At 43.1% G+C, this 27,893-nt stretch overlaps 2 protein-coding genes and 1 pseudogene across 3 annotated transcripts in view; 1 reads left to right on the forward strand and 2 right to left on the reverse strand.

Moving 5' to 3' along the window:
- Positions 1–1,412: 1,412 nt before the first annotated feature.
- On the forward strand, positions 1,413–2,401 carry LOC128584389 (glyceraldehyde-3-phosphate dehydrogenase-like; annotated as a pseudogene).
- Positions 2,402–7,595: 5,194 nt separating this feature from the next.
- Positions 7,596–21,578, reverse strand: ARPC3 (actin related protein 2/3 complex subunit 3). Its single transcript, XM_053589579.1, has 7 exons — positions 21,442–21,578; positions 19,055–19,154; positions 12,763–12,839; positions 10,087–10,155; positions 9,163–9,289; positions 8,610–8,704; positions 7,596–7,891 (listed from the first exon to the last, which is right to left on the reverse strand). The coding sequence occupies exons 1-7, from the start codon at positions 21,445–21,447 to the stop codon at positions 7,829–7,831; spliced, it is 537 nt and encodes a 178-aa protein (XP_053445554.1). The 5' UTR covers positions 21,448–21,578; the 3' UTR covers positions 7,596–7,828.
- The window catches only part of GPN3 (GPN-loop GTPase 3), a 36,863-nt gene continuing 19,057 nt past the window's right edge, over positions 10,088–27,893 (reverse strand). Inside the window, exons 5-11 of one of the 2 annotated variants that reach the window (XM_053589573.1) lie at positions 27,513–27,628; positions 27,269–27,365; positions 26,932–27,060; positions 21,442–26,081; positions 19,055–19,154; positions 12,763–12,876; positions 10,088–10,155 (exon numbers count right to left, since the gene is read on the reverse strand). In XM_053589573.1, the coding sequence (XP_053445548.1) occupies positions 26,019–26,081; positions 26,932–27,060; positions 27,269–27,365; positions 27,513–27,628 (405 nt within the window). In that variant the 3' untranslated portion in view covers positions 10,088–10,155; positions 12,763–12,876; positions 19,055–19,154; positions 21,442–26,018. Of the gene's footprint in view, positions 10,156–12,762; positions 12,877–19,054; positions 19,155–21,441; positions 26,082–26,931; positions 27,061–27,268; positions 27,366–27,512; positions 27,629–27,893 lie in introns of those variants that run through there. The other variant, XM_053589575.1, reaches the window with a different exon arrangement.

The raw sequence follows: 27,893 nt of genomic DNA on the forward strand, positions 1-27,893 counted from the left end.
TGCTTCAGCCTCCCCCACCCCTGAGTAGCTGGGACTACAGGAGCCTGCCAGGCTAATATTTCTCTTTTATTTATTTATTTATTTTTACATTTTTCTATTTTTAGTAGAGATGAAGCCTTGCTCTTGTTCAAGCTGGTCTCTAACTCATAAGCTCAAGTGATCCTCTCTCCTCAGCCTCCCAAAGTGCTAGGATTATAGGTGTGAGCCACCTTGCCTAGCCTAAGCTATACTTACTGTATAGTTTATTCTAAATCAATAACATACTTCATGTATAGTTTATTCTAAATCATTTGGAAATTGTTTTCTCATGTATATTAAAAAACAAATCAGGGCTGTGCCCATAGCTCAATGGGTAGGGCTCGGGCCATGTACACCAAGGCTGGCAGGTTCTAACCCAGCCTAGGCCTGCTAAACAACGATAACAACTGCAACAAAAAAATAGCCAGTTGTTGTGGTGGGCACCTATAGTCCCAGTTACTTGGGAGGCTGAGGCAAGAGAATAGCTTAAGGCTGAGAGTTTGAGGTTGCTGTGAGCTGTGACGCCACAGCACTCTACCCAGGGTGACATAGTGAGAACTTGTCCCAAAAAAACAAAACAGGGCGGCGCCTGTGGCTCAAGGAGTAGGGCGCCGGTCCCATATGCTGGAGGTGGCGGGTTTAAACCCAGCCCCGGCCAAAAACCAAAAAAACAAAACAAAACAAAAAAACCCCAAAAACACCAAATCAGAACAAAATATTTACCATTATAGAGTCTAAAAAGGAAATATTTCAAAAGTCAGGGGTCCAACTCCTTAGGCCTGTGCGCCCCCTATTGACACTAATGAAACAGGGTCCAGAGTAAGCTGATTTTCCATTCGCAATAACACACACACACAATTTGTGTTTTGTTTTGTTTGTTTGTTTGTTTTTGAGACAGGGTTTCACTCTATTGGCCTGGGGAGAGTGCGATGGAATCATAGCTCACAGCAATCTCAAACTCTTGGGCTCAAGTGATCCTTCTGCCTCATTTAGTCTGCCAAGTAGCTAGGACTACAGGTCCCCACCACAACGGTGGGCTAACTTTTTCTATTTTTAGTAAAGAATAGGTCACGCTTTTGCTCAGGCTGGTCTCAAACTCCTGAGCTCAAGCAATCTACCTGCCTTGGCCTCCAGAGATCTAGGATTACAGGCCCAAGCCACCTCACCTGGACAAATTTGTTAAAAACAAAGCTTTAGGCTCTCTGGTTCTCCTGTTTGTCAGACAACTGCTTCTTCTAGTGCAGCGCCAGCTGCATCCCTGAGGCACCCTGGTGAAAGTGAAGGTGGGAATAAATGACTTTGATTGTATTGGTGCCTGATCACCAGGGCTGCTTTTATCTCTGGCAAAGTGGATATTGTCGCCATCAATTATCCCCTTCATTGACCTCAACTACATGGTCTACATGTTCCAGTATGATTCCACCCACAGCAAATTCCATGGCACAGTCAAGGCTGAGAATGGGAAGTTTGCCATCAATGGAAATCCCATAACCATCTTCCAGGAGTGAGATTCCACCAAAATCAAATGGGGTGAGGCAGGCGCTGAGTATGTTGTGGAGTCCATTGGCATCTTCACCACCATGGAGAAGACTGGGGCTTACCTACAGGGGGGTGCCAAAAGGGTCATCATCTCTGCCCTTCCTGCTGATGCCCCCTTATTTGTGATGGGTGTGAACCACAAGAAATATGAAAACAGCCTCAGCATTGTCAGCAATGCCTCTTGCACCACCAACTGCTTAGCCCCCTTGGCTAAGGTCATCCATGACAACTTTGATATCATGGAGGGACTCATGACCACTGTCCATGCCATCACTGCCACCCAGAAGACTGTGGATGGCCCCTCTGGGAAGTTGTGGCATGATGGTTGCGGGGCTCTCCAGAACATCATCCCTGCCTCAACTGGTGCAGCCAAGGCTGTGGGCAAGGTCAACCCTGAGCTGAATGGGAAGCTCACTGGCATGGCCTTCCATGTCCCCACTGCCAATGTGTCGGTCATGGATCTCACCTACCATCTGGAGAAGGCTGCCAAATACGATGATATCAAGAAAGTGGTGAAGCAGGCATCAGAGGGTCCCCTCAAGGGCATCCTGGGTTACACTGAGCACCAGGTCGTCTCCTCTGACTTCAATAGTGACACCATTCTTCCACCTTTGATGCTGGGGCTGGCATTGCCCTCAATGACCACTTTGTCAAACTCATTGCCTGGTATGATAATAAATTTGCCTACAGCAACAGGGTGGTGGATCTTATGGCCCACATGGCCTCCAAGGAGTAAGAACCCCCAGACCACAAGCCCCAGCCAGAGCACGAGAGGAAGAGAAAGGCCCTTAGCTGCTTGGGTGCCCGTGCCTACTCAGTCCCCCACCTCACTGAGAATCTCACCTTGACACAGTTTCCACACCAGACCTCCTAAAGAATGGGAGGGGCCTAGGGAGCCCCACCTTGTCATGTAACATCAATAAAGTTCGCTGAATTAAAACAAAACAAAACAAAAAACCCCCAAAACTTTAATCTTGAGATGAATCACTGCACATTTCATTCCTTCTTTCTTTTTTGGTACATCTCTGAATCTGTTCTGGGCTAGAAGTTCTAGCCCAGAAAGATGTGGTGACTCACACCTGTAATCTTTGCACTCTGGGATGGATCCCTTGAGGGGACCCTTGAGGTGGGAGGATTCCTGGAGCACAGGATCCTCAGTTTGAGACCAACTGAGCAAGAGTCTCTACTAAAAATAGTACAATTAGCTGGGTGTGGTTCTGAGCTCTTATAGTCCTGGCTACTGGGGAGGCTGAGGCAGGAGGATCTCGCTTGAACCCAGAAGGTTGGTGGGAGTTATGATGAGGTCACTGCGTTCTAGTTAGGGCAACAGTGATATTTCGACTCAAACAAACAAACCACACAAATGATCCAATGATAATACTCTTGGCTTCAAAATGCTGCTCCTTTTGCTATGTTCTTTGGCACTATCTGAGACTTCCAGGATGCTGTCTTAGAATTCTACAGGACTTGTCACATGGTGTTTAACTGTTATTTATGGAGTAAGATTTTACATATACACACTTTTGAGTATGTAAACTATTCATACTCATATTAGTCCAGAATATAGGTCTTCAGTAAATAGATGCTAAGAGTATTTAGCTCACACATTAAAATTATATGTTTGGCCATAAAACTGAAATGCAAATACTCTGGTTACTCAGTAACATTGTAAAGCTCCAGTTTTAATAAAAATGTAGACGTAGTTCTGCTCCTATATAGTCTTCTCTTTGTCCTTAATAACACAAATAATGAAGGTGGCGGCAACATTTCCAGTTAAAATGTCTCCCTTTCTGGGTGGGGCCTGTGGCTCAGTGAGTAGGGCACCGGCCCCATATACTAAGGGGGGCGGGTTCAAACCCAGCCCCAGCTGAACTGCAACCAAAAAATAGCCTGTAGTCCCAGCTGCTCGGGAGGCTGAGGCAGGAGAATCGCGAAAACCCAAGAGCTGGAGATTGCTGTGAGTCCTGTGACATCATGGCACTCTACCAAGGGTGGTAAAGTGAGACTCTATCTCTACCAAAAAAAACAAAAAGTCTCCTTTTCTAGACTCCTTTATAACTAGAGGCCTACAAGACAGAGGGGTAAGTCTCTGGGCAGGATTTCTGGGGAGGATTATTTCCAGACAGTACTCAACTGCTATATCCTTCAGCCTCTTGCTCTCCCTTTTGTCTTCCTGCCACACCTAGAGATATAGGAGCCATCTTGACACCATGAGAATGAGTCACATACAAAGCAGAGTGAACAGGATAAAAGGAGTGCTGTTCCCAGTGACATTCTTTTTTTTTTTTTTGAGACAGAGCCTCAAGCTGTCGCCCTGGGTAGAGTGCTGTGGCATCACAGCTCACAGTAATCTCCAACTCCTGGGCTCAAGCGATTCTACTGCCTCCGCCTCCCAAGTAGCTAGAACTACAGGCGCCTGCCACAACGCCTGGCTATTTTTGGTTGCAGCTGTCATTGTTGTTTGTCAGGTCCAAGCTGGATTTGAACCGTCAGCTCAGGTGTATGTGGCTGGTGCCTTAGCCGCTTGAGGCACAGGCGCCAAGCCCCCAGTGACATTCTTTTTTTTTTTTGTAGAGACAGAGTCTCACTTTATGGCCCTCAGTAGAGTGCCGTGGCCTCATACAGCTCACAGCAACCTCCAACTCCTGGGCTTAAGCGATTCTCTTGCCTTAGCCTCCCGAGTAGCTGGGACTACAGGCGCCCGCCACAACGCCCGGCTATTATTTTTTTGGTTGCAGTTTGGCCGGGGCTGGGTTTGAACCCGCCACCCTTGGTATATGGGGCCGGCGCCCTACAGACTGAGCCACAGGCGCCACCCCCCAGTGACATTCTTAAGTGGCTCCATTTTGGGACTATTTCCAGATTCAAAAGAAAGATAAAGGGGCGTCCCATAACTCAGTGGTTAGGGCACCAGCCACATGCTCTGGGGCTGGTTGAACCCGGCCTGGGCCTGCTAAACAACAACAAAAAATAGCTGGGCGTTGTGATGGGCGCCTATAGTCCCAGATACTTGGGAGGCTGAGGCAAGAGAATCACTTGAGCCCAAGAGTTTGAGGTTGCTGTGAGCTTGACGCCACAGCACTCTACCAAGTATGACAAAATGAGACTGTCTCAATTAAAAAAAAAAAAAGATAAACCCCCCCAGGCACTCTTTCTGTACTTGTGATCAAATAATCCCAACATAGGGCAGCACCTGTGGCTCAAGGAGTAGGGCGCCGGTCCCATATACCAGAGGTGGTGGGTTCAAACCTGGCCCTGGCCAAACACTGGCAACAAATAATCCCAACATAGATATTGAAACAACTGCCTCTTAAATGCCAAACACATAAAGGTCCAACATAGACGGCACTACAATGACTTTACATCCAAAGGGCTCAGGGCACTTCCTGAAATATCTAATTTACAACTTTAATATACCAGTAAATATGTGGTTGGTCCCATAAATTTTTGGAAGAACTCCCATAATAGCTACTTCTGTGAGCCAAACAATGAGAACCTTTTATAATTTAGACAGAATCTCTATCATCCAGGCTAGAGTACAGTGGTACAATTATAGCTCACTGCAATCTTGGACTCGTGGGCTCAAGAGATCTTCCTTCCTTTCCCTTCCATATAGCTGGGACTATAGGCACAATGTGCCTGGTTCATTTTTTCTGAGAGACCAGAAAGAGGCTGGTCATGAACTCCTGGCCTTTAATGATCCCACCTTAGCCTCCTGAGTTGCTGGAATTATAGGTGTCAGACACCATGCCTGACATCAACTGACTTTTGACCAGAAAGCCAAGACAGTTAGGGAAAAGAACAGCCTTTTGACAAGTGATGCTGGGACAATTGGACACCCACAGGCAAAAGAATGCAACTGGATCTTTATCTCACTTCTTTTTTTTGGCCGGGGCTGGGTTTGAACCTACCACCTTTGGCATATGGGGCTGGTGCCCTACTCCTTTGAGCCACAGGCACCACCCTTTATCTCACTTCTTACATAAAAAATTTCCTCAAAATAGATCAAAAAGCTAATGGTAAAAGCTAAAAGTATAAAATGCTTAAGAAAAAACATAGGTGTAATTTGACACCTTCATGCTTAAAAGGACACCATCAAGAAATTGACATAAACAGGTAAGGTGGCTCAGCGCCTGTGGCTCAAGCAGCTAAGGCACCAGCCACATACACCAGAGATAGTGGGTTCGAATCCAGCCTGGGACCACCAAACAATGACGGCTGCAACCAAACAGTCCGGCGTTGTGGTGGGCGCCTATAGTCCCAGCCACTTGAGAGGCGGAGGCAGAATTGCTTGAGCCCAGGAGTTGGAGGTTGCTGTGAGTGGTGATGCCATAGTACTCTACCCAGGGCGACAGCTTGAGGCTCTGTCTCAAAAAAAAAACAAAACAAAAAAACAGGTAAGGTGTGGTGGAAGGAAGGCCAAGTAAACAAGAAAGCCAAATAAAAATGGACAAAGGAACTGAGCTGAATGAACGTCTCCAAAGATATATAAATAGCCAATGTTCACATGAAAAGATGCCCAATATTATTAGTCATTAGAGGAATACAATTGAAAACCACAAGGAGATTCCACTTCATACCATACCAAAAAACAAACAGCAAGTGTTGGTGAGGATGTGGGGAAATTAGAACTGCCAAATGTTACTGGTGGGAATGTAATAGTGCAGCTGCTTAGGAAAAAGGCTGATAGTTGTACAGAAAGTTAAACACAGAGTTTCCCTATGATTAAGCAATTCTATTCCTAGGCATATAACTAAAAGAAATGAAAACATGTCCACACATAAATTTGTAAATTAATGTTCTTGGCAACAGTGTTCATAATAGCCAAAAAGTAAATAAAACCCCAAATGTCTATCAACTGATGAATGAACAAAATGTGGTATATATATGATGGAATATTTGGCCATGAAAAAGGAATAGAGTTCTGATTCATGCTATAACATGGATATGGACATAGGCAAACATTGTTTGATTCCACTTATATGAGATACATAGGACAAGTAAATTCAGAGATGGAAAGATTAGGGGTTACCAGGAGTTGGGGTTATAATTACCAGGAACTTAAGGGTTATAGTTTCCATTTATATAATGAAAAATTTTGGAAATAGTGGGAATAATTGTAAAACATTGTGAATGTAATTAATGCCACTGAATTGTATACTCTAAAAAATGGCTAAAATGGGCTGGGCCTGGTGGCTCACACCTGTAATCCCAGCACTGAGGCCAAGGTGGGTGGGTTGCTGAAGCTCAGGAGTTTGAGATCAGCCTGAGCAAGAGTGAGACCCCCATCTCTACTAAAGTAAAAAAACTAGCCAGGCATGATGGTGGGTGCCTAGTCCCCGCTACTTGGAAGGCTGAGGCAGGAGGACTGCTCAAGCCCAAGAGTTTGAAGTTGCTGTGAGCTAGGCTGAAGCCATGGTACTCTAGCCCAGGCATCCAACCAAGACTCTATCTCTTTTTTTTTTTTTTGGTTTTTGGCCGGGGCTAGGTTTGAACCTGCCACCTCAGGCATATGGGACTGGCACTCTACTCCTTGAGCCACAGGCGCCGCCACCAAGACTCTATCTCAAAAAAAAAAAAAGACAGAAATATTGTGTTATGTATGTCATCACACACAAAAAGAAAAAAAAAGACAAGTAACAGGAAGAGAAGTAGTGATACATACTATAACATAAGTGAACTTAGAAAACATTGTGTAAAAGAAGCCAGACCCCCAAAGGCCACATATTATATAGCTCTATGTATATGAATTAACTTGCATTAGCAAATCTGTAGAGATAGAAAGTAGGTTAATAATGGGGAAAGGGGTGTGGAAAGGGGAAAAAAGGGTTGGAAAGGAATGGGGCGGGGGTGACTACTAAAAAGTATATCTCTTTGGGGTGATGAAAAGGCTGTGGATTAGTGATAATGGTTGTAGAACTTATATATACTAAAAGTGAATTGTCCACTTTAAAAGGATATTTTGGTATGTGAACTTTATCTTAAACACAATTTTAAGTGAATGTCTAAGATGAACAATAAAGTTTTTCTGACATGGATAGAAATTTTTTTATTACTTGTATCAAGCACCAGCTTAATACTGCAGAAAATTTCAATCATTGTTGACAACCCACCTCCCTCCCCCACCCAAATCTTGATCAAGAGCTGTTCAAATACAGACATGCTCATCTCTCTTCTGTATAAAATGTTATGAAATAAAGGCAAAGGATTGTGTCCATCTTGTAGAAAATGCTGTCCAGGGCTCTGGAGATAGTGGCTGCCCAGGCTTCTTTCACTGTCCAGGTCCCGACAGACTCTTGTTCATGAATTGTCTCTTCACAAAGCAAGTCCACCACTAAAAAGGGGGGGGACAACACAGAATGAACAGTGGGAGTCAAATCACCGCGTAATTTGAAAGCCAAGGTCAGAATTCAAATTTATTTCATAATAATAACAACATATAATATTAGTCTGGTATCTCACACATTATAAATTCCTCAAAGGCACATGTAAAACATTCTACACTCACAGGTCACTTAAAATTACAACAGAATTCATGTAAAAAATCTAGGGTATCTCTTTTTTTTTGAGACAGAGTCTCACTTTGTCACTCCCAATAGTGTGCCATGGCATCATAGTTCACAGAAACCTCAAACTCTTGGGTTCAAGCAATTCTCTTGCCTCAGCCTCCCTAGTAGCTGGGACTAGAGGTACCTGACACAAAGCCCAGCTATTTTTTTATTTGTTGTTTAGCAGGCCTGGGCCGGGTTTGAATCTACCAGCTCTGCAACATGTGGCTGGAGCCCTAACCACTGAGCTATGGGCACCCAGCCAAATCTAGGGTTATCTTACAATACCTTGATGTTAAGAATACACAATTAAAATTTTATTACATTTAAATCATTATTTAGTGTGATTCAGGGAATTCCTACTAGGCACTCACTCCAACTCAATCAATACTGTAACACAGAATATAAAAAATATTCTTACAGTGGAAGATCTCAGTGTGTTTAAGGTGGCTATAAGATAAAATATGATTTACCAATTAAATAGGCAAAAACAGAGGGTCTTACCTTGCTGGGTTTATCATTCTGAGGGTCAAAAACTTTCTCACAAAGTCTTAGTCCAGTCTCTTGCCTTAGCTGTTGTAAATAGGCTCTCATTACTTCTAAAATAGAATGATAAAAAACTGTATTCAAGAATATATCCCCCTACTTCCAGAAGCTCTTGTGCTTTTTACCGATTCTCTATTCCTTTCTAACTTCTAATAAAAGTCCTATCTTACCAATGGGGAAAAAAAAAAAAAAAGAATATATCCCAAATGTACTGATTGCAGGTCTGGATACTGACCTTAGCAATGTATTTTTATACATTTGAACAGGATAAGAAATAGAAATGACAGTCCAAATGGTTTTATAACTATATTCATTTGGTTCAAAAGATTCTCTGCATGTTATAATCATTGGCAAGAACCTTTGTGAAAGTGACTAATAAGATAATGTACTACTTCCAAATGAATGTGCTCTCTATCTGTGTGCCAATCAAGGCAAGAAAAGGAGGTGGGTAGAAAGTCAAATAGAGAAAATCTTCTTGTGCCATGAAGGAGGATGGAGACCCTGTTCTTACCATCTTCCTGTTTGTTTGCAGGTTTGGCATAAATTGCATTAAGTGGAAAACCAGGCTCTCCAGGAATGGGAAAATTAGTGATTCCCAATGTATACATTTCTTTCTCGCCTTGGCTTTTGGAATTGCACTAAAAAAAAGACAAAAAAATTATTCACACGTACATTTTACAGGGAAAAGAATAATATTTAAATTGTAATTTTTTCATCTATGTAGCTAAGGCTGAGGCAAAATGTTTCTGGTGCCCAAATTCTGCAATCTAATAAAGCCTATGAGTGCCTTCTCATAACAATGTTTCAAATGAAAAAAACAAATAGAATTAAGAGAAACAAATTATAATAAAACACAATAATTAAGATATAAAGACAAAGTCACCATGTGTTCTTTGCACTAAATAATATGATTTAGTGGTGGGCCTAATAACTGAATTTTGAAGAAGTGATGTGTATAAACAAAAATTCCAAAATATCTTCAATTCTAATAAAATTAAAAGATCATGAATTTTAGTGGAAAAAAGTCATAGGTATTATTAATACTGGGGATTGTTGCATACACTAACAATTGAGGTAAATGTTAAATTTCAGTTAGAAGTTAATTGAAGGAAAAATACAAGTTTTTCCCCACTCAAGTTCACAGACCCTTGAATTGTATCCTTAGATACCAGGTTAAGAAATCCTGGCTTGAAAGACATTTCTTTATCAAGATTTCTGCCTTGATAAAATACATGCAAAGCCTTAAACACCAATACATTTATCTTTGACTATAAGTTCAGAGAACTACATTCATATTTTCCTCTTAAGTCCATACTCTAAATGACAGAAAATATTTTCTATTCGTTCTTAAATTCTCAACATGTCCAAATGGCTAGGAAGATAACATCTATCAGTAACTTGCTTTCTTGATATATGATCATCCAAGTTTAATTACCTTTTGGAGTTTCTTTAGACACTCAGAAATGTAGAGAGTTATATATATCAAGGTCCTATCAGCTTCATTCTATAGGGAGAAAAGAAAACTTAAAAACACTCTTCATCAAAACATAACAACCACATGCAGTGAATGAATTCAATCTGATTATCTATTGAGACAGTACAGGATGGGCACAGTGGCTTGTGCCTATAATCTTAGCACTCTGGGAGTGCTAAGGAGGCCGAGGTGGGTGGACTGCTAGAGCTCAGGAATTCGAGACCAAACCTGAGCAAGAATGAGACCCTGTCTCTACTGAAAATAGAAAATTAGCTGGGCATGGTAGAGCACGCCTATAGTCCCAGCTACTTGGGAGATTGAGACAAGAGAATCACTTAAGGAGGAGTTTGAGGCTGCTGTGAGCTGTGACACCATGGCACTCTAGCCAGGGCAATAGAGTGAGACTCTCCATTAAAAAAACCAAAACTAGGCTCAGCACCTGTAGCCCAGTGGCTAGGGTGCCAGCCACATACACTGGAGCCGGTGGGTTCAAATCCAGCCCAGGCCTGTCAAACAACAATGACAACTACAACCAAAAACTAGCTGGGCGTTGTGGCGGGCACCTGTAGTCCCAGTTACTTGGGAGGCTGAGGCAAGAGAATCACTTAAGCCCAAGAGTTTGAGGTTGCTGTGAGCTATGATGCCACGGCACTGTACTGAAGGCAACATAGTGAGAATCTGTCTTCCAAAAAAACCCAAAAAACAACAATAAAAAAGAATAACAAAACCAAATAAAAAAAACCCCTGAGATACTATACTACTATAGCATCAAAAATTCCCTCTCTCCAAATGCACAGTCTTCTCAAACTTCCCTTCTGTCTCCTGTTCCAGGGAGGAAGCCACCAGCTTCCAAACACTGTGCTGTTCTTGTTTTTCTTGGCTTCTCTGTGCCAAAAGCCCCTCACTCTGTGTAGGAAGGAGAATTAACAAAGCTGCCTGGAAAGCCTGAGGTACACCATATGCTTGGCTAATTTTTAAAATCTTTTTCATTCCAGGATCTCTGCTGAGAACAGAAAATTCATTACTCTAAAAGAGGAAGCAATTATTCCACATGTGACTGTAAAGAACTCCATAAGCCCAATGTCTTGACTTAACCAAGAGAAAAATGTGGAGAAGATAACTGATGTTAATCAGATGTGGCTCAAACTTCAGGTCAAATTTTATATAGATTTATAGTCAAAAAACACTAAAAGATTGCACATTTCCTTATTTTTTAAGGCACTATCATATATGGAAAAGAATGAAATGTGGTAGAATTGTTATATTTATTTATACCTGTTACAATGTTACACTCGGTAGACCATGCATTAGATATAGAAAACACTGTTAACCTTACAGAATACTTACAGTTCATGCCAAGAATCTATAAATGAAGATTTCACACCCTGTTGGATCCCCAAAGGTTAGAGTTTGGCAAAGAGAGGTTGAAATTTTGTATTTCAGAATTTCATCAAGAAAATTCATTGCATTCCTTATAACTTGCTCACAGGAAGAACACAGAAAACTTTTTTGGTTTTCATTTTCCCCTCTCCTTTTCTCCCAGCCACTTTTACCTTCTACTTGACCACCTTCCTCACAGGAACTAACAGCAGAAAGGGAGAAAAGGTGGTTCAGGGAAGGATCAGGGTCATTTATGGTCATTTCTCCATCTCAGGTCCAGGTTATAGAAATACATTAAAAAAACAAAACAAAACGAGATGTAGAGTTTTTTGTTCGTCGACTAGTCTTAAACAAACACAAAGGGCTGGGATATAACAGGTGCTGCTTAACTAATGTTGAATAAATAAAGGTATTTCTAGGGCGGCGCCTGTGGCTCAGTGAGTAGGGCGCCGGCCCCATATGCCGAGGGTGGCGGGTTCGGACCCAGCCCCGGCCAAACTGCAACAGAAAAATAGCCGGGCGTTGTGGCGGGCGCCTGTAGTCCCAGCTGCTCGGGAGGCTGAGGCAAGAGAATCGCGGAAGCCCAAGAGTTAGAGGTTGCTGTGAGCCGTGTGACGCCACGGCACTCTACCCGAGGGCGGTACAGTGAGACTCTGTCTCCACAAAAAAAAAAAATAAAGGTATTTCTAGACCAGGAGTGGGTAAACTTTCTCTGCAAAGGGCAGAGAGTAGTATTTTAGGCGTTATGGGCTAATATTGTAGTCTTTGTCTCAATTACTTGATTTTTGTTGTTGTGGTGTGAAAGCAGCCACAGATAATATATAAACAAATAGCTGTGGCTGTATTCCAATAAAACTTTATTTACAAAGAGAAGTGATGGGCTAGATTTGGCCCTTGTGCTATAGTTTGCCAACCCCTGGTGTAGACTTTGGAGAAAAAAAAATAGCAACTAATATTAATACAGTCTCCAACATTAAGCCACTGTTCTAAAATTTAAAAATCACAATCTTTTTCGGGAGACTGAGGCAAGAGAATCGCTTAAGCCCAGGAGTTGGAGGTTGCTGTGAGCTGTGTAAGGCCACGGCACTCTACCGAGGGCCATAAAGTGAGACTCTGTCTCTACAAAAAAAATAAATAAATAAATAAAAATCACAATCTTTTATCATTTTATTTTCTCCTCCCAGCAAACAATGACTGCAAGGTAGATATTATACCCCTCAGAAAACTAAGTTAAATATTAAAAGCTCTATAATTTACCTTAATTTCATAGTTTTTGAAGAAGACATTGGCCTTGAAGTAATAGATGGCTTCATCCACAATATCTGTATCTTTTGCTGAGCGGGACACAGGAGAAGGAGAACAGAACATTAGCTAAATGCAAAAAAACATGAAAGGTATAAAGAAAAAATTCCAGCCAGGCTCGGTAGCTCACACTTGTAATTCTAACATTTTGGGAGGCCAAGGATTTGGAGGGCGCTTGTGGCTCAAGGGGTAGGGCGCCGGAGGACTATTTGAAGCCAGGATTTTTTTTTTTTTTTGTAGAGACAGAGTCTCACTATATGGCCCTTGGTAGAGTGCCGTGGCGTCACATGGCTCACAGCAACCTCCAACTCCTGGGCTTAAGCGATTCTCTTGCCTCAGCCTCCCGAGTAGCTGGGACCACAGGCGCCCGCCACAACGCCCGGCTATTTTTTGGTTGTAGTTCAGCCGGGGCCGGGTTTGAACCTGCCATCCTCGGTATATGGGGCTGGCGCCTTACCGACTGAGCCACAGGCGCCGCCCTGAAGCCAGGATTTTGAGACCAGCACAGGCAACACAGTAAGAACTGGTCTCTACAAAAAATGGTGGTATGTGTTTCTAGTCCCAACTACAAACTGAGGCTGAGACAGAAGGATCACTTGAATGAAGAAATTCAATGTTACAGTGAGCTACAATGAAGCCAATACCCCAGATGGGGAGACAGTGCAAGACCCTGTTTCTAAAACAAGAAAAAAAAAAGGCCAGGCATGGTGACTCATGCCTGTAATCCTAGCACTCTGGGAGACTAAGGTGGGTGGATTGCTTGAGCTCAGGAGTCAGAGACTAGATTAAGCAAGAGTGAGATCCCATCTCTACTAAAAAGAGAAAAAAAAAAAAAAACAACTAGCTGGGTGTTGTGGCACATGCCTATAGTCCCAGCTACTTAAAGGCTGAGGCAAGAGGATTGCTTGACTCCAAGAGTTTGAGGTTGTTATGAGCTATGATGACACCAGGGCAACATTCTCAAAAAAGAAAAAAAGAAAAAGAGAGAAGGGTGGTACCTATGGCTCAAGGAGTTGGGCACTGGCCCCATATATCGGAGGTGGTGGGTTCAAACCTGGCCCCAGCCAAAAACTGCAAAAAAAAAAAAAAAAAAAAAGAAAAAGAGAGAAGAAGAAGAAAATACAATCCACGCTCAACTGTCCAAGAGCTCTGGAGTTGGATAAAATGAAATGAGGCTACATGTCTTTAGAAACAATTCCTAGAAAAATAATTTTTTATAGGTTTATTGGTTTTTTTTTTTTGGCCGGGGCTGGGTTTGAACCCGCCACCTCCGGCATATGGGACCGGCACCCTACCCCTTGAGCCACAAGCGCCGCCCAGCTTTATTGGTTTTATAAAAATAATGCGTGCTCAGACAGCACCTGTGGCTCAGTGGGCAGGGCGCCGGCCCCACATACCGAGGGTGGTGGGTTCAAACCTGGCCCTGACCAAACTGCAACAAAAAAATAGCCGGGTGTTGTGGCAGGCGCCTGTAGTCCCAGCTACTCGGGAGGCTGAAGCAAGAGAATCACTTAAGTCCAGGAGCTGGAGGTTGCTATAAGCTGTCTGACTCCGTGGCACTCTACCGAGAGCAATAAAGTGAGACTCTGTCTCTAAAAAAAAAAAAAGTTTTAATTGTCATTCGAAAAACCACTACCCAGAAATAACTACTACTAATATCTGGTGAACATCATTCAAGACCTCTCTCCATGTATTTGTAAAAATAAGTCTGCAATACAGACAGACAAATGCTTCTTAAAAAGTATTCAATATAATTTTATTTGAACTTACTGTAGTTTGAGGGGGGGAAAAGTCTTGATTATTTAGAAACATGTTGGGATGTTCAGATGTTCAGCATTTACATGTTCAGATTTCCATCTTTCTTTTTATAAAAACTATGATTTAAAATATACTTGTACCAGCTGTTCTAGGCGGCTATAGAATGAGAAAAGCCAGAAATACTGTCATGACAAAGACAGATTTCATTACATAATTTCTTTGGCAATTTTTGTTTCCTTTTTCTACTTTAAAAAGGTCAAAATCCCAGGGTCTCAATATCCGGCAGCTGGTTTCAGCAATGCGGAGACAGTTATTTATATTTCTTACGCATGACTGCTATCCCTCTCACACAGCAGAAATGCAAAATAACCCAGAAGCTTTAGTACTCTGCAATTCAATTACCTTCACCTCAGCTCAACAATTTCAATGGAACTCTAACTCTAGACTTATGTTCCTTGCAATCTATTAATATTTTCTTATCTATGAGGAGAAAACTTCCTCAGAAGAGTTAATAATATTTACAAAAACCAGCCAGTTCTTCTAAATGCAGTGATGGGAGGCCATGGAGACCATAGAATTCAGGACTTATAAGAGTACTTGGCACATAAGAGGTGTTCAAATGATATCTACTGAATATAAATGAATTAATTTGATTAATGCTAGTTATCCAGCTCACAGTACAGCTTCCATTCCAATTCAGTTCTAATCCAGTGCCCTGGGGAAGACAGACAAGGTCATTCCTGTGCACAGAACCCATGAAGATCTGGTTTCTTAGGGTATCATTATCCCTCTGGGGCTCAAAAATTGCAAAGATGGTAATTAGATTTACTTCGTCCTTCTTCAACTGTACCTTTGCTGTTGTTATTATTATTATGAGAAAGAGTCTCACTCTATTACCTGAGCTAGAGTGCCATGGCCTCAGCCTAGCTCACAGCAACTTTAAACTCCTTGGCTCAAGCTATCCTCCTTGCCTCAGTTTCTCCTGTAGCTCAGACTACAGGTACCCACTACCACGCCTGGTTAATTTTCTTATTTCCTTTCCTAGTAGAGACAAGGTCCTGCTTTGCACAGGTTAATCTCGAACTCCTAAGCTCAAGTGATCCTCCCTCCTCGGCCTTCCAGAGTGCTAGGATTACAGGTCTGAGCCATTATGATGGGCCTCAACTGTATCATATGATATACTACATGGTGTATCATGTACGTGTTACTTGTAACCAACTGAAAGCATTCTTCTCAAGGAATCTGAACTAATGCTGATTCATTCTTTCTTTGCACTGTAATTCTTTTTGTTTATGAAGACAGGGTCTCACTCTGTCAACCAGGCTGAAATGCAGTAGTCCAATCATAGCTCACTGAACCTTGAACTCCTGGGCTCAAGTGATCCTCTGCCTCAGCCTCTCATGTAGCTGGAACTACAGGTGCACTTTTTTTTTTCTTTGAAGACAAAGTCTCACTATGTCACCCTCAGTAGAGTGTCGTGGCCTTACTGCTTACAGCAACCTCAGATTCTTGGGCTTACGCAATTCTCTTGCCTCAGCCTCCCAAACAGCTGGGACTACAGGCATCTGCCACAATGCCCGGCTATTTTTTATTTTTAAGAGCCAGAGTCTCACTTTGTTGCCCTCAGTAGAGTGCTGTTGTGTCACAGCTCACAGCAACCTCCAGCTCTTGGGTTTAGGCGATTCTCTTGCCTCAGCCCCTCGAGTAGCTGGGACTACAGGCGCTGGCCACAATGCCCAGCTTTTTTTTTTTTTTTTTTAGAGACAGAGTTTAACTTTGTCACCCTCTGTAGAGTGCTGAGACATCACAGCTCACAGCAACCTCCAGCTCTTGGGCTTAAGTGATTCTCTTGTCTCAGCCTCCCAAGTAGCTGGGAGTAAGGTGCCCGCCACAATGCCTGGCTATGTTTTGTTGCAGTTTGGTCGGGGCCAGGTTTGAACCTGCCACCTTTTGTATATGGGGTCGGCACCCTGCTCACTGAGCCACAGGTGCTGCCCAAAGGGTTCTGTCTTTTTTTTTGCCGAGCTATTTTTTGTTGCAGTTTGGCTGGGGCCGGCTTCGAACCTGCCACCCTTCGTGTATGGGGCCGGCACTCTACTCACTGAGCTACTGGCACTGCCCAGGCTATTTTGTTGTTGTTGTCATTGTTGTTTAGTAGGCCAGGACGGGGTTTGAACCCACCAGTTCCAGTGTATGTGCCTGGTGCTATAACCATTGAGCTATGGGTGCCAAGCCCAGGTGCACTTTTTTATTTTAATTAATTAATTTTTTTTGAGACAGAGTCTCGCTACGTTGCCCTTGGTAGAGTGCCGTAGTGTCATGGCTCACAGCAACCCCAAACTCTCTGGCTTAAGCAATTCTCTTGCCTCAGCCTCCCAAGTAGCTGGGACTACAGGAGCCTACCACAATGCCTGGCTCTTTTTCTGGTTACAGTTGTCATTGTTGTTTAGCAGGCCTGGGCCAGGCTCAAACCCACCAGCCTCAGTGTATGTTGCCGGTGCCATACTCACTGAGCTATGGGCACCAAGCCTATTTTATTTTTTTGTACAGATAGGGTCTCACTATGTTGCCCAGGGATGTCTCAAACTCCTGCTCTCAAGTAATCCTCTGGACTCAGGCTCCCAAAGTGCTTAGGAGTGGTGCCTGACCTACCACTAATAAGTAATTCTTATTATTTTTCTTCTTCTCCAGTCTGTCTTTTCTCATCTGTTCCTTTTTCGGAGAATCAAGTACTTAAGATTGTGGTGACTCACCAAATTTATTAAGTTTACCGAGCCTTCAACTAGTGTTTTAAACAAAATTAAATTTAGAAGGGGTCAGGTCAAATAGTCAGGGAGAGGAAAGGAGACAGGACCCAGTAAAACAGTACAATAATGGTAATTATAACTACAGTCTTGGAAACCACGAATGGAACTCAGTTCAGACCCTTAGTGGGTGTAGGGAAATCATATCTATATTTTACAAATTACACTGTTAGCAGAACATCCCAGAATGTGTCAGAAGAGTCTTGGACAGTGTCTGGAAAAGAATAGGGCTTTCTGAAGAATGAAATGTATTTTTTTTTTTTTTTTTGTAGAGACGGAGTTTCACTTTGTTGCCTTTGGTGGAGTGCCGTGGAGTCACAGCTCACAGCAACCTCCAGCTCTTGGGCTTAGTCAATTCTCTTGTCTCAGCCTCCCAAGTAGCTGGGACTACAGGCACCTAACTGCCACCCTTGGTATATGGGTCTGGGGCCCTACTCACTGAGCCACAGGCACCAGAGTAAAATGTATTTCAAAAAGCATAGTACAGGGTGGCACCTGTGGCTCAGTTAGTAGGGCACTGGCCCCATATACCGAGGATGGTGGGTTCGAACCCGGCCCCGGCCAAACTGCAACAAAAATAGTTGGGCCTTGTGGTGGGTGGCTGTAGTCTCAGCTACTTGAGAGGCTGAGGCAAGAGAATCGGCTAAACCCAAGAGCTGGAGGTTGCTGTGAGCTGTGACACCACGGCACTCTACCACGGGCGACAAAGTGAGACTCTGTCTCTAAAAAAAAAAAAAACAAACCAAGAATAGAAATGAGCAATGTTAGGATGGGCATAGTGGCTCATGCCTGTAATTCTAACACTCTGAAAAGCTTAGGAGGATGGATTGCCTGAACTCAGGAGTTCAAGACCAGCCTGAGCAAGAGTGAGCAAGAAGCCGTCTCTAAAAATAGATGGGCATTGTGGTGGGTGCTTGTAGTCCCAGCTACTTGGGAGGCTGAAGCAAGAGGATCACTTGAGCCCAAGAGTTTGAGGTTGGCTCAGTGGTTAGGGTACCAGCCACATACACTGAGGCTGGTGGGTTCAAACTCAGCCCGGTCTGCTAAAGCAACAATGACAACTACAACAAAAAAACAGCCAGGTGCTGTGGTAGGCACCTGTAGTCCCAGCTACTTGGGAGGCTGAGGCAAGAGAATCACTTAAGCCAAGAGTTTGAGGTTGCTAAGAGCTATGATGCCATGGCACTCATACTGAGGGTGACAAAGTGAGACTATCTGAAAAAAAAAAAAAAAAAAAGGAATGTTACATGGTGTACACAAGATTTAAGATAGAGGTATTGCTAAAAATGAAGATCCAGAATAAAAGGATAAAAGGTAGATTGAGGATTGAGAGGGGGAAGAAGTAAAATATTTTTTCTTTGTGTTTTCCAGTTTGATAGTAATTACAGGAACAGTGTCCAGAATTAAGCATATTCCCTTTTTCCTTGCAATAAAATATCTTGGAGAAATTAAAGCATAAATACAGTTCCCTATTTTTTAAAATTAGTTCCAAGTATTCTGAGTTTCAACAGTTTCCTATTAAAAACAACATATAATCCACAACCTTGAAATATCTAGAATGCACCATCAAGCAAACAATTTCTAAGTAATTACAAGAGCAATCTGAGAAGAATAATGAGCTAAGAATTTCCCTGATTTGATAAGAGATTTGTACCAAAATTTGAAAATAATGGGTTTATACTCACTTTCTCTAGGGGCAGGTCCTTTGAATTGACTTCTGATAGGTAAGAGTGCCATATTTCCAATGAGTTTGGTGTCAGGGTCCATGAGAGAAGAATGGTAAGCCTGTAGTAGCAAGCCAAGAAAGAATATAGAAGCAGAAAGAGAACAAATGTCGCTGGGGCAGACAACTACCTTCCCCCAAAGGAAAAAAAGAGTGACCCACCCAAAATTAACTAGAGGAAGGAGAAAAAGGAAGGGCAGCAGCAATGTTTTGGAGCTGGCTTTCTGGCTCAGCAATTGTTAGATTTTGATGAATTATGCAAGCTGGTTGTTAAATTCCACTCTAAAAAGTTTTTATATAAACTTAGAATTAAATAAATTATATTTGCCCAGTACAAAAAGCAAATGCCATATAAATTATGGTATGCTCCTCTTCAGGTAAACCAGGACCCCAAGCACTAGCTTTTCAGCTCTGCCACTTACAGGCTTTATGTTTTTTTTTTTTTGTAGAGACAGAGTCTCACTTTATGGCCCTCGGTAGAGTGCCATGGCATCACACAGCTCACAGCAACCTCCAACTCCTGGGCTTAAGCGATTCTCTTGCCTCAGCCTCCCGAGTAGCTGGGACTACAGGCACCCACCACAACGCCCAGCTATTTTTTTTTTTTTTTTGGTTGCAGTTCAGCCGGGGCTGGGTTTGAACCCGCCACCCTCGGTATATGGGGCCGGCGCCTTACCGACTGAGCCCCAGGCGCAGCCCCAGGCTTTATGTTTTTGACCAAGACATAGCTTTTCTACTCTTAGCCTGTTTCTGAAATTTATAAAATGAGGATATACACTGCCTTCAGTAGGTAGGTGGGAGTTAAAGGAGAGGGGAAAATATCACATTTATGAGAGCAATTTATATGCTGATTCCTAGTTCTGCTTTTTATAAGATGACTGGCTTTTTACAATACAACACAGGCCCCATTCATACATACATTCATTCATTCACCATACCACTGCTAAGCACCTTCTATGTGCAAGACATGGTGATACAATATACACAGACCAGTATGTTCTCATTCTTGAAGAATTTTCAGATTAATGGAGAAGGCAGACACAAAATAATCACAATATAACTCCAGGGTGCTCTATGTGCAACTAGGACCAGCACAGGACTTTATTATAGAGTCCCAGCTTAATCACTAGTATTGAATCTTGTGCAAGTTACTTAACTTCTCTGAGCCTCAGTTTCCTCTTCTGCAAAGTCTTTCTTTGTTCATGCTGGTCTCCAACTCCTGAACTCAAGGGATCCTCCCACCTCAGCCACCTAGACTGCTAATACTCCAGGCATGAGCCAATGGCTTGGTCTCAAACGGGATATTTTATAAAATGTGTGGCTCAGGGCGTGCCTACCACTCCTCAGGAGTCAAATGAACTACATATCTCTAACTATACCTTGATCCTTTTCATCACACGTATGCTTAATCTAAAGCAGCCTTCACCCTCTCCTTCACCAGTTAACTATTTTGTTATTCATCAATTTCTTTCATAACATTTGTCGCTATCTGTAACTATTGGTATCTCCTTTATTAATGTTTACAAATTTATTGTCTTGTCTCTGATTAGAATGTATGTCCTTCAAGAGTAGGGATTTGTTTGCCTTATTCACTGCAGCAATAGTGCTCGTCTGTGGGCGCTCAGTAATGTTTATTGAATGTAATGTATGAATAATCACACTTCACTGAACCAAGATGGAGACCATGATGGTGAAAAAATTTCCCCACAGCCTGGCCGTCAGAACTTCAACCAGACCATTACCAACTTTTACTCCTACTCTTATACATGAGAAAATGGAATTATTTGGAGATCAGGCGCCGACCTTGATTCTGAGGATCCTAAACCAGCTGGCTGTGGCGATAGACCCCGCCGCCGGAGCGACACGGGGAGGAGTCTGGGAAGTGGCTTTTGACAGCTGACAAACTGCGGGGAGAACCGTCCCCTGGGGGGGAGGAGGAAGTGGGCCTAACAGGAAAAGGAGAAGCTGGACCGTGGACATGAAAAAATAAAAAATAAAAAGCGAAGCCCTTGGCTTGGCGTCTCTAATGTGGCTTTGGGAACACTGCCCGGTTCGGGGATCGGGGGAGCAGAAGGAGCGAGAGAAGGGTTGGGATTGGAGAAGAGGGGCTGGGTGGTGCTGTGGCGGCCTCCTCACGCACTCTGGGCCCACTCTTGCCGCGCCTCCTACGGCCGACAGTCCTAGGGCCACCCCTGTCCTACACCCAAAGGCCCCCTTCCCTGCCTCTCTCCTTTTCAGGTCCTTGATTGCTCTTCGCCTTCCTCAGCCCGCTCCTCTTGGTGCACGCACGATTTCCCGTCGCTGTCCCCAAACCCCACGGTCTACCCACACCCAAGTTCGAACCCTCACCGGCATCTCAGCGGCACCCGGGTCTAAACCAGCAGAGAAGGATCACGTTAGAGCGCGGCGCCGGTGGTCTGGCGGTCCAGGCGGGGCAAGCGGAAGAGAGCCGGAAGAGGAGGGCAAGGAGAGTACGCTGCGCTTCCGGCCTTACAGTCCAGGGGCCGCTGTGGCGGCTGCGCAAATCTGAAGGGGCACCAGGAGCTCCCGCCCTCTGCTGAGCTCTGAGTGTCGCGCATGCGTACAGCGCGCTTGGACTAGCGCGGTCTGAGAGTTACAGAATCCCAAAGACAAATTGCCTCCTCTTATTTTCAAGATCATCTTTCTAGTGAAGCATTTCCTGGTGATAGTATTTTATTTCTTTTTATTTTTTTTTTGAGACAGACCCTCAAGCTGTCGCCCTGGGTAGAATGCCATGGCATCACAGCTCACAGCAACCTCTAACTCTTGGGCTCAAGCGATTTTCCTGCCTCGGCCTCCCAAGTAGCTGGGACTACAGGCGCCCGCTACAACGCCAGACCAGTTTTAGGTTGCAGCCGTCATTGTTGTTTGGCGGGTCCGGGCTGGATTGGAACCCGCCAGCTCAGGTGGATGTGGCAGGCGCCTTAGCCGCTTGAGCCACGGGCGCCGAGCCTGCGATAGTATTTTAAATTCAACCCCACTCCAGCCCCCTGCCTTGTCCTCCTTCGCTTTTTTCCTTAGTTATTATTATTCCTCTTCTAACTTTTGCTGTTTGTCCCGTCTGCCCATCCATGTGAACGTAAGAGGCTGCGATTCTGTCCGTTTTGTTATCACTGTATCTCCCGTGCATCCCGAGTGATAGGATGCATCACTCGGGATGCACGAATGCATCCCACCCCATAGTGAATGAACCCAACCCATTTTTTTTTTTTCTTGAGACAGTCTCACTATGTCGCCCTAGGTAGAGTGCTGTGACGTCACAGCTCACAGCAACCCCAAACTCTTGGGCTCAAGCGATTCTCTTGCCTCCGCCTCCCAAGTAGCTGGGACTACAGGCGCCCGCCACAGAGCCTGGCTTTTTTTTGTTGTTGCAGTTATCATTGTTGGTTAGCTGGCCTGGGCCGGGTTCAAACCCACCAACTTCGATATGGCTGGCGCTGTAACCACTGTGCTACGGGCGCCGAGCCAACCCATTGTTTTTTTTTTTCTGGCCGGGGCTGGGTTTGAACCCGCCACCTCCAGCATATGGGACCGGCGCCCTACTCCTTGAGCCACAGGTGCCGCCCCCCAACCCACTGCTTTTTAAAACGGGGAATTGCTCAGTGTGGAGGACAGCGCCTATAGTCTCAACTACTCAAGAGGCTGAGTTGGTGGGAGATTGTAATGAGTTATGATCGCGCTGCTGCACTTCAGCCTGGGCGACAAGAGACCCCCATCTAAAAAATAAAATACAATAATAAAAATGTTAAAATAAATTTTTTTTTTTTAAATAAAGTGCACATGAAAGAGATTTGTACTCTCAGTACTGCTTATTCTTTGTGTACTGGTTGAGAAGGTGGTTTCTGGGTTTGAATACAGTTCCAACAAATACTAGCTGTGTATTGTTGGATAAGGAATTGAGTGAAAATGGAGGGAACAGCATTTACCTCATAGTTTTGTTAAGATGAAATGAACTACATATAAAGTGCTTTAGAACTTACATGCCTGAGTCATACTCAAAGCTCCATATTTTAACCTATTTAACCTCAGTTTTTAACCTATTACTAGACAGCAACTCCTAGTAAAAGTCAAGGTCATTGCTGCCTGAGAGATATTTTCTTCTGCCAGTTCCACAGCCTGGAATATTCTGCCCCACATTCCCACATCTGAATTCTCTCACAGGTCTCTGGCCAAACAGCACTCCCCTCCCCCTCAAATAGCACCTTTTATAGGTAAGATCTTCTTTGACCAAAAGCCCAAAGTAGCCCTTAAGTCACTCTCCATTTCATGTTTTCTTTTCTGCCCATCCCTTATCAGGTTTCCTTGCCTGTTGTTAGTCTCACAGGTCAAGCACTGCAGCTCCTTGCAAATAAGGCCTTGTCTGCCCTGAGCATCCACATCCTATTCCCAGTGCCGTCAATTTGCATGAAGAGTCATGACCAGCCTCACCTATGACACTGCAATCCCAAGGAACTGAAATTGCCAGATTCATCTTTGAAACCCTAGGTTCTAGGGCGGCGCCTGTGGCTCAGTGAGTAGGGCGCCGGCCCCATATGCCGAGGGTGGCGGGTTCAAACCCAGCCCCGGCCAAACTGCAACAAAAAAATAGCCGGGCGTTGTGGTGGGTGCCTGTAGTCCCAGCTACTCGGGAGGCTGAGGCAAGAGAATTGCGTAAGCCCAAGAGTTAGAGGTTGCTGTGAGCCGTGTGACGCCACGGCACTCTACCCGAGGGTGGTACAGTGAGACTCTTGTCTCTACCAAAAAAAAAAAAAAAAAAAAAGAAACCTTAGGTTCTAGAGGGGAACGCAACAGAATCTGGCCCTTCTCAAACATGTACCAGAGTTTCCAGAAGCTTAAGGCAGGAGGTACAGTTTAAGGAGCAATGAAGAGGGCAAGTAAAAGTTGCCTCTTTCTTCTCCTCCTCCCATGTGACAATGAAGGACTACAGGAAGTCCTCAAGCAGCCCAGAATGTTGCCTACTCATTAGGTTCTTCCCTGATTGGCCCTGCGAGAACAGCTCACATCAGTGGACTGTGGTATAGATACCTGACTTTTCCCTCAAGCTATCACTGGTACTTACATGTTGCTTCTTTAATTAAAATAAATCAAATTTAACACTGCAGGTGTACTTCTGCTATGTAGGCCCAAGAACAATTAAAATTTTATCCTGAATTGCTGGTTTTCCATACAGGCTTAATCTGTACCAGGTGGAAGATCTGCCACCAGATGACCAATGGAGGCTGAGCCTGTTATGAGGCTTAAATGAAAGATTATTAGTAGGAAATTCAGCTTTGCTTTAGTAGGGCCTGGATCATAACAGGTGCTAGTTGACAGGCCCCACGGCCTGCTTTCATGCCCAAAACAAACGAACCTAGAAATACTGAACAATTCAATGTGGCAAGAAGTTACAAAGAAAAATTGTGTCTTTTGTATTTTTGTGTGTACTTGTTATTATTCAAGGAATGTAGACATTTTTTAAATGCTCAAGGACTACCAACTGCATTTCTAAAAACAATTGCTACCTATGTTTTGACACTTGGAGAGATTTATTCATTCAAAAATTTGCCCTGAATATTTCAAATAATGCCTGGAAAATACAAGTGTAATGAAACATTAGTGCTGCCTTTCTGTTTCATATATACATATTATGTATATATTATATATAGTTTGAGGCTGTAGTGAGCTATGATGACACATACACATGCATACATACATCTCATAGTTACTTTTAAATTATACAAATAATATATTTTCAGTATAGGAAAATGGGAAGATACAGATGAGCAATGGTTTTATCTATATCCTTCCAGATTTTTCCTTTTGGAAGTGTGTGTGTGTGTATATTTATATATACATACATAAATATGTATATATATGTGTGTGTATATATATGTATGTATATATATGTGTGTGTGTGTTATAGAGGGCGGTGCCTGTGGCTCAATGGAGTAGGGCGCTGGCCTCATATGCCGGAGGTGGCGGGTTCAAACCCAGCCCTGGCCAAAAACTAAAAAAAAAAAAAAAAAGGTGTTATAATAACTTCTCCCCTCAAAAACAACACAAACAGGAAACTGTGTGAGTGCGGTGGCTCACACCTGTAATCCTAGCACTCTGGGAGGCCAAGGAGGGTGGATTGCTTGAGCTCAGGATTGAGACTAGCCTGAGCAAGAGTAGACTCCATCTCTACTAAAAGTAGAAAAACTAGCTGGGCGTTGTGGCAGGTACCTGTAGTCCCAGCTACTTGGGAGGCTGAGGCAAGAGGACTGCTTAAGCCCAAGAGTTTGAGGTTGTTGTAAGCTACAATGATACAGCACTCTACCCAGGGCTACAGAGTGAGACTCTGTCTCAAAAAAAAAAAAAAAAAAAGTAAAAAACAACCCCAGGAAAAATAAGGTCAAACTAGCGTTAACTGTAGCAGGTACTAATTTACATTATATACAAATCTATGAGCAATCCTCTCAATTTTGACTTTTAAAAATTGAAATTGATGCTGTTGAAATAATACTAAGAGTAACAGTAACAGTTACTTTTAAGAGTAACAGTTTTGGGTGGCACCTGTGGCTCAGTGGGTAGGTCACCGGCCCCATATACGGACAGTGGTGGGTTCAAACCCGGCCCCGGCCAAACTGCAACAACAAAAAAAGAGTAAAAGTTTCAGAATAACTAATAACTTGATTCAGATATGCTGCTGATCAAGAGCCAAGTACTTTTTTTTTTCATTAAAAAAATTAGATTTCTGGGCAGCACCTGTGGCTCAAGGAGTAGGGCGCCGGTCCCATATGCTGGAGGTGGCGGGTTCAAACCTAGCCCCGGCCAAAAACCACAAAGAAAAAAAAAAATTAGACTTCTGCTATTGCATCCTTTGAAGAGAACATTCTGCTGATACAGCCACAGCTCTTCAGATCCAGTTGCTTCTAGTAAACTCTTCATTCACCCTGGCATTCTTGAAAATATTCATCAAACATAGAGGAAGACTCATCTTCACGTTCCTGACACAAAGGAAACACAAAATGGAAAATACATTCATTTCCCCTCAGAACTAGTATGTGTTCAGATGTTTTCAGATAATGCTCTATACAAAACCAATACCTAGCACCAGCTCCAGCTGTTGCTCATAGGTAACTTTCTAATAGTCAGAAAAGGCATGGTTGACATAATTTTTCCAAGTATGTAGTAAATTTATGTTCTTATATTTCAGAAACATTTCTCATTTGAATTTACCCTCACAAAGATTCTCAGCTAATTCGCTGTGATATTGCCCTACTAACAACTATCATTAATGTCTTTTCAATGACATGTGAGGGCAGCCTAAATTCAATTGGATTTTATCTCCTCTTTGCACATACACCCAAATTCTGAGTACAAAGAGACCTAATAATATTGCCTCAACAAAAAGTAGAGTAAAACTGGTACCACTTATTGCAGAGATCACCCAGAAAAGCCCAGATAACTGCTATCACTGAGATAAAAAAACACATTTAGGCTGGATGTGATGGTGCATGTCTGTAATCCTAGCATTTTGGGAGGCGGAGGAAAGAGGATTACTTGAGGCCAAGAGTTCACAATTAGCTTGGGTAATTAGCAATTAGCCTGTTTCTACAAAAAATAGAAAAATTTTATGCCTGTACTCCTGGATACTTAGGAGGCTCAGGAGAATCACCTGAGCCCAGGAGTTTGAGCCTGTAGTGAGCTATCATGATGCCACTGCACTCTAGCAAGGCGAACAGGAAAAAAACAAAAAACACAAACGTAAAGAGTTGCCTGGATTTTGTAGGAGGCCAGTGAGTGATGACAAATATTATTATCAAAAGCCAACAAACACCCTGAATCAGAAATTACCTTTGGTTCTTTAAATTCCAAGTCTTCGCCATATTGAATGGCAAAATCAATATGTTGTAATACAATGTTCATGCTTTCTTCATCTGACTGATCATAAGGTAAAAATCGAACCATGCTGTAGTCATCAATCTATGAGTTGGAGATTTTAAGAAAAGATTATTCTGAAGTTGTGCAAAATACATAATTTTAAACTTATATCTGAGTATTAAAGACATTGTACTTCTGATTACCACAGGCCCTTTCTATCCCCTTCCCTTTTGGAGGAAATAAGGGTGGACTGGCTGTGGGCAAACACTTGAGCAGGTCATTTAGAAAAAATCTAATGTAAAAAGCTTACCAGTCCACATATAGCTTTAGTGAGTTTTTTGAATTTTTTGCTTCTTAAGGCACTTGTAGAATCTTCTAACAAAGAATACATGTCTGGATCTAGAAATCTGTAAAAGAGAGATAGAAGACTGATGAGTAAAAGGAAAAATAAATCAGCAAACTAGATTTACAGACTGAGCAAACATTACAATTAAATAAAACAGAAGGTTCATCTCTGCAGTTGAGATCTGAAGACAACAGAACAGTGAACTCACTTCTCAATTTCCTTTTTTGCTTTCTTACTCAGCAGATCCATTTTTGTCATGATATTAACTTGTGGAATTTCTAGAGAGATCATGGCACTCAAGGCTGCCAGAATCCCAGAAATAAACTGAAGAAGGAAACAGAAAAGAGCAGATGAATCAACAAAGTTACCTGGGCTCTACATAAAGAGAAGCTTCAATTCCCCATGGGAACAAAACTGGCCTAAGTAAAAGAAATGCTAATATTAAAGAAAAACTGGCTGGCCAAGCATGGTGTCTCACGCCTGTAATCCTGGCACTTGGAAACTGAGGCAGGAGGATCACTTGTGCTTAGGAGTTCAAGACCAGCCTGAGCAAGGAGGAGATCCCAATCTCTACTAAAAATAGAAAAAC

The sequence above is a fragment of the Nycticebus coucang genome, chromosome 4 (assembly GCF_027406575.1).
Source record: "Nycticebus coucang isolate mNycCou1 chromosome 4, mNycCou1.pri, whole genome shotgun sequence".
NCBI lineage: Eukaryota > Metazoa > Chordata > Mammalia > Primates > Lorisidae > Nycticebus > Nycticebus coucang.

Bases quoted from the DNA above. Each gene is read 5' to 3' on its own strand.
- ARPC3 (XM_053589579.1), bottom strand. The intron at 9,290-10,086 runs GTAATTAAACTT...TCTTTTTTTTAG, and splicing joins GTCTAAAGAAACTCCAAAAG to TGCAATTCCAAAAGCCAAGG. The intron at 7,892-8,609 runs GTAAGACCCTCT...CCCCCTTTTTAG, and splicing joins AGAATGATAAACCCAGCAAG to TGGTGGACTTGCTTTGTGAA.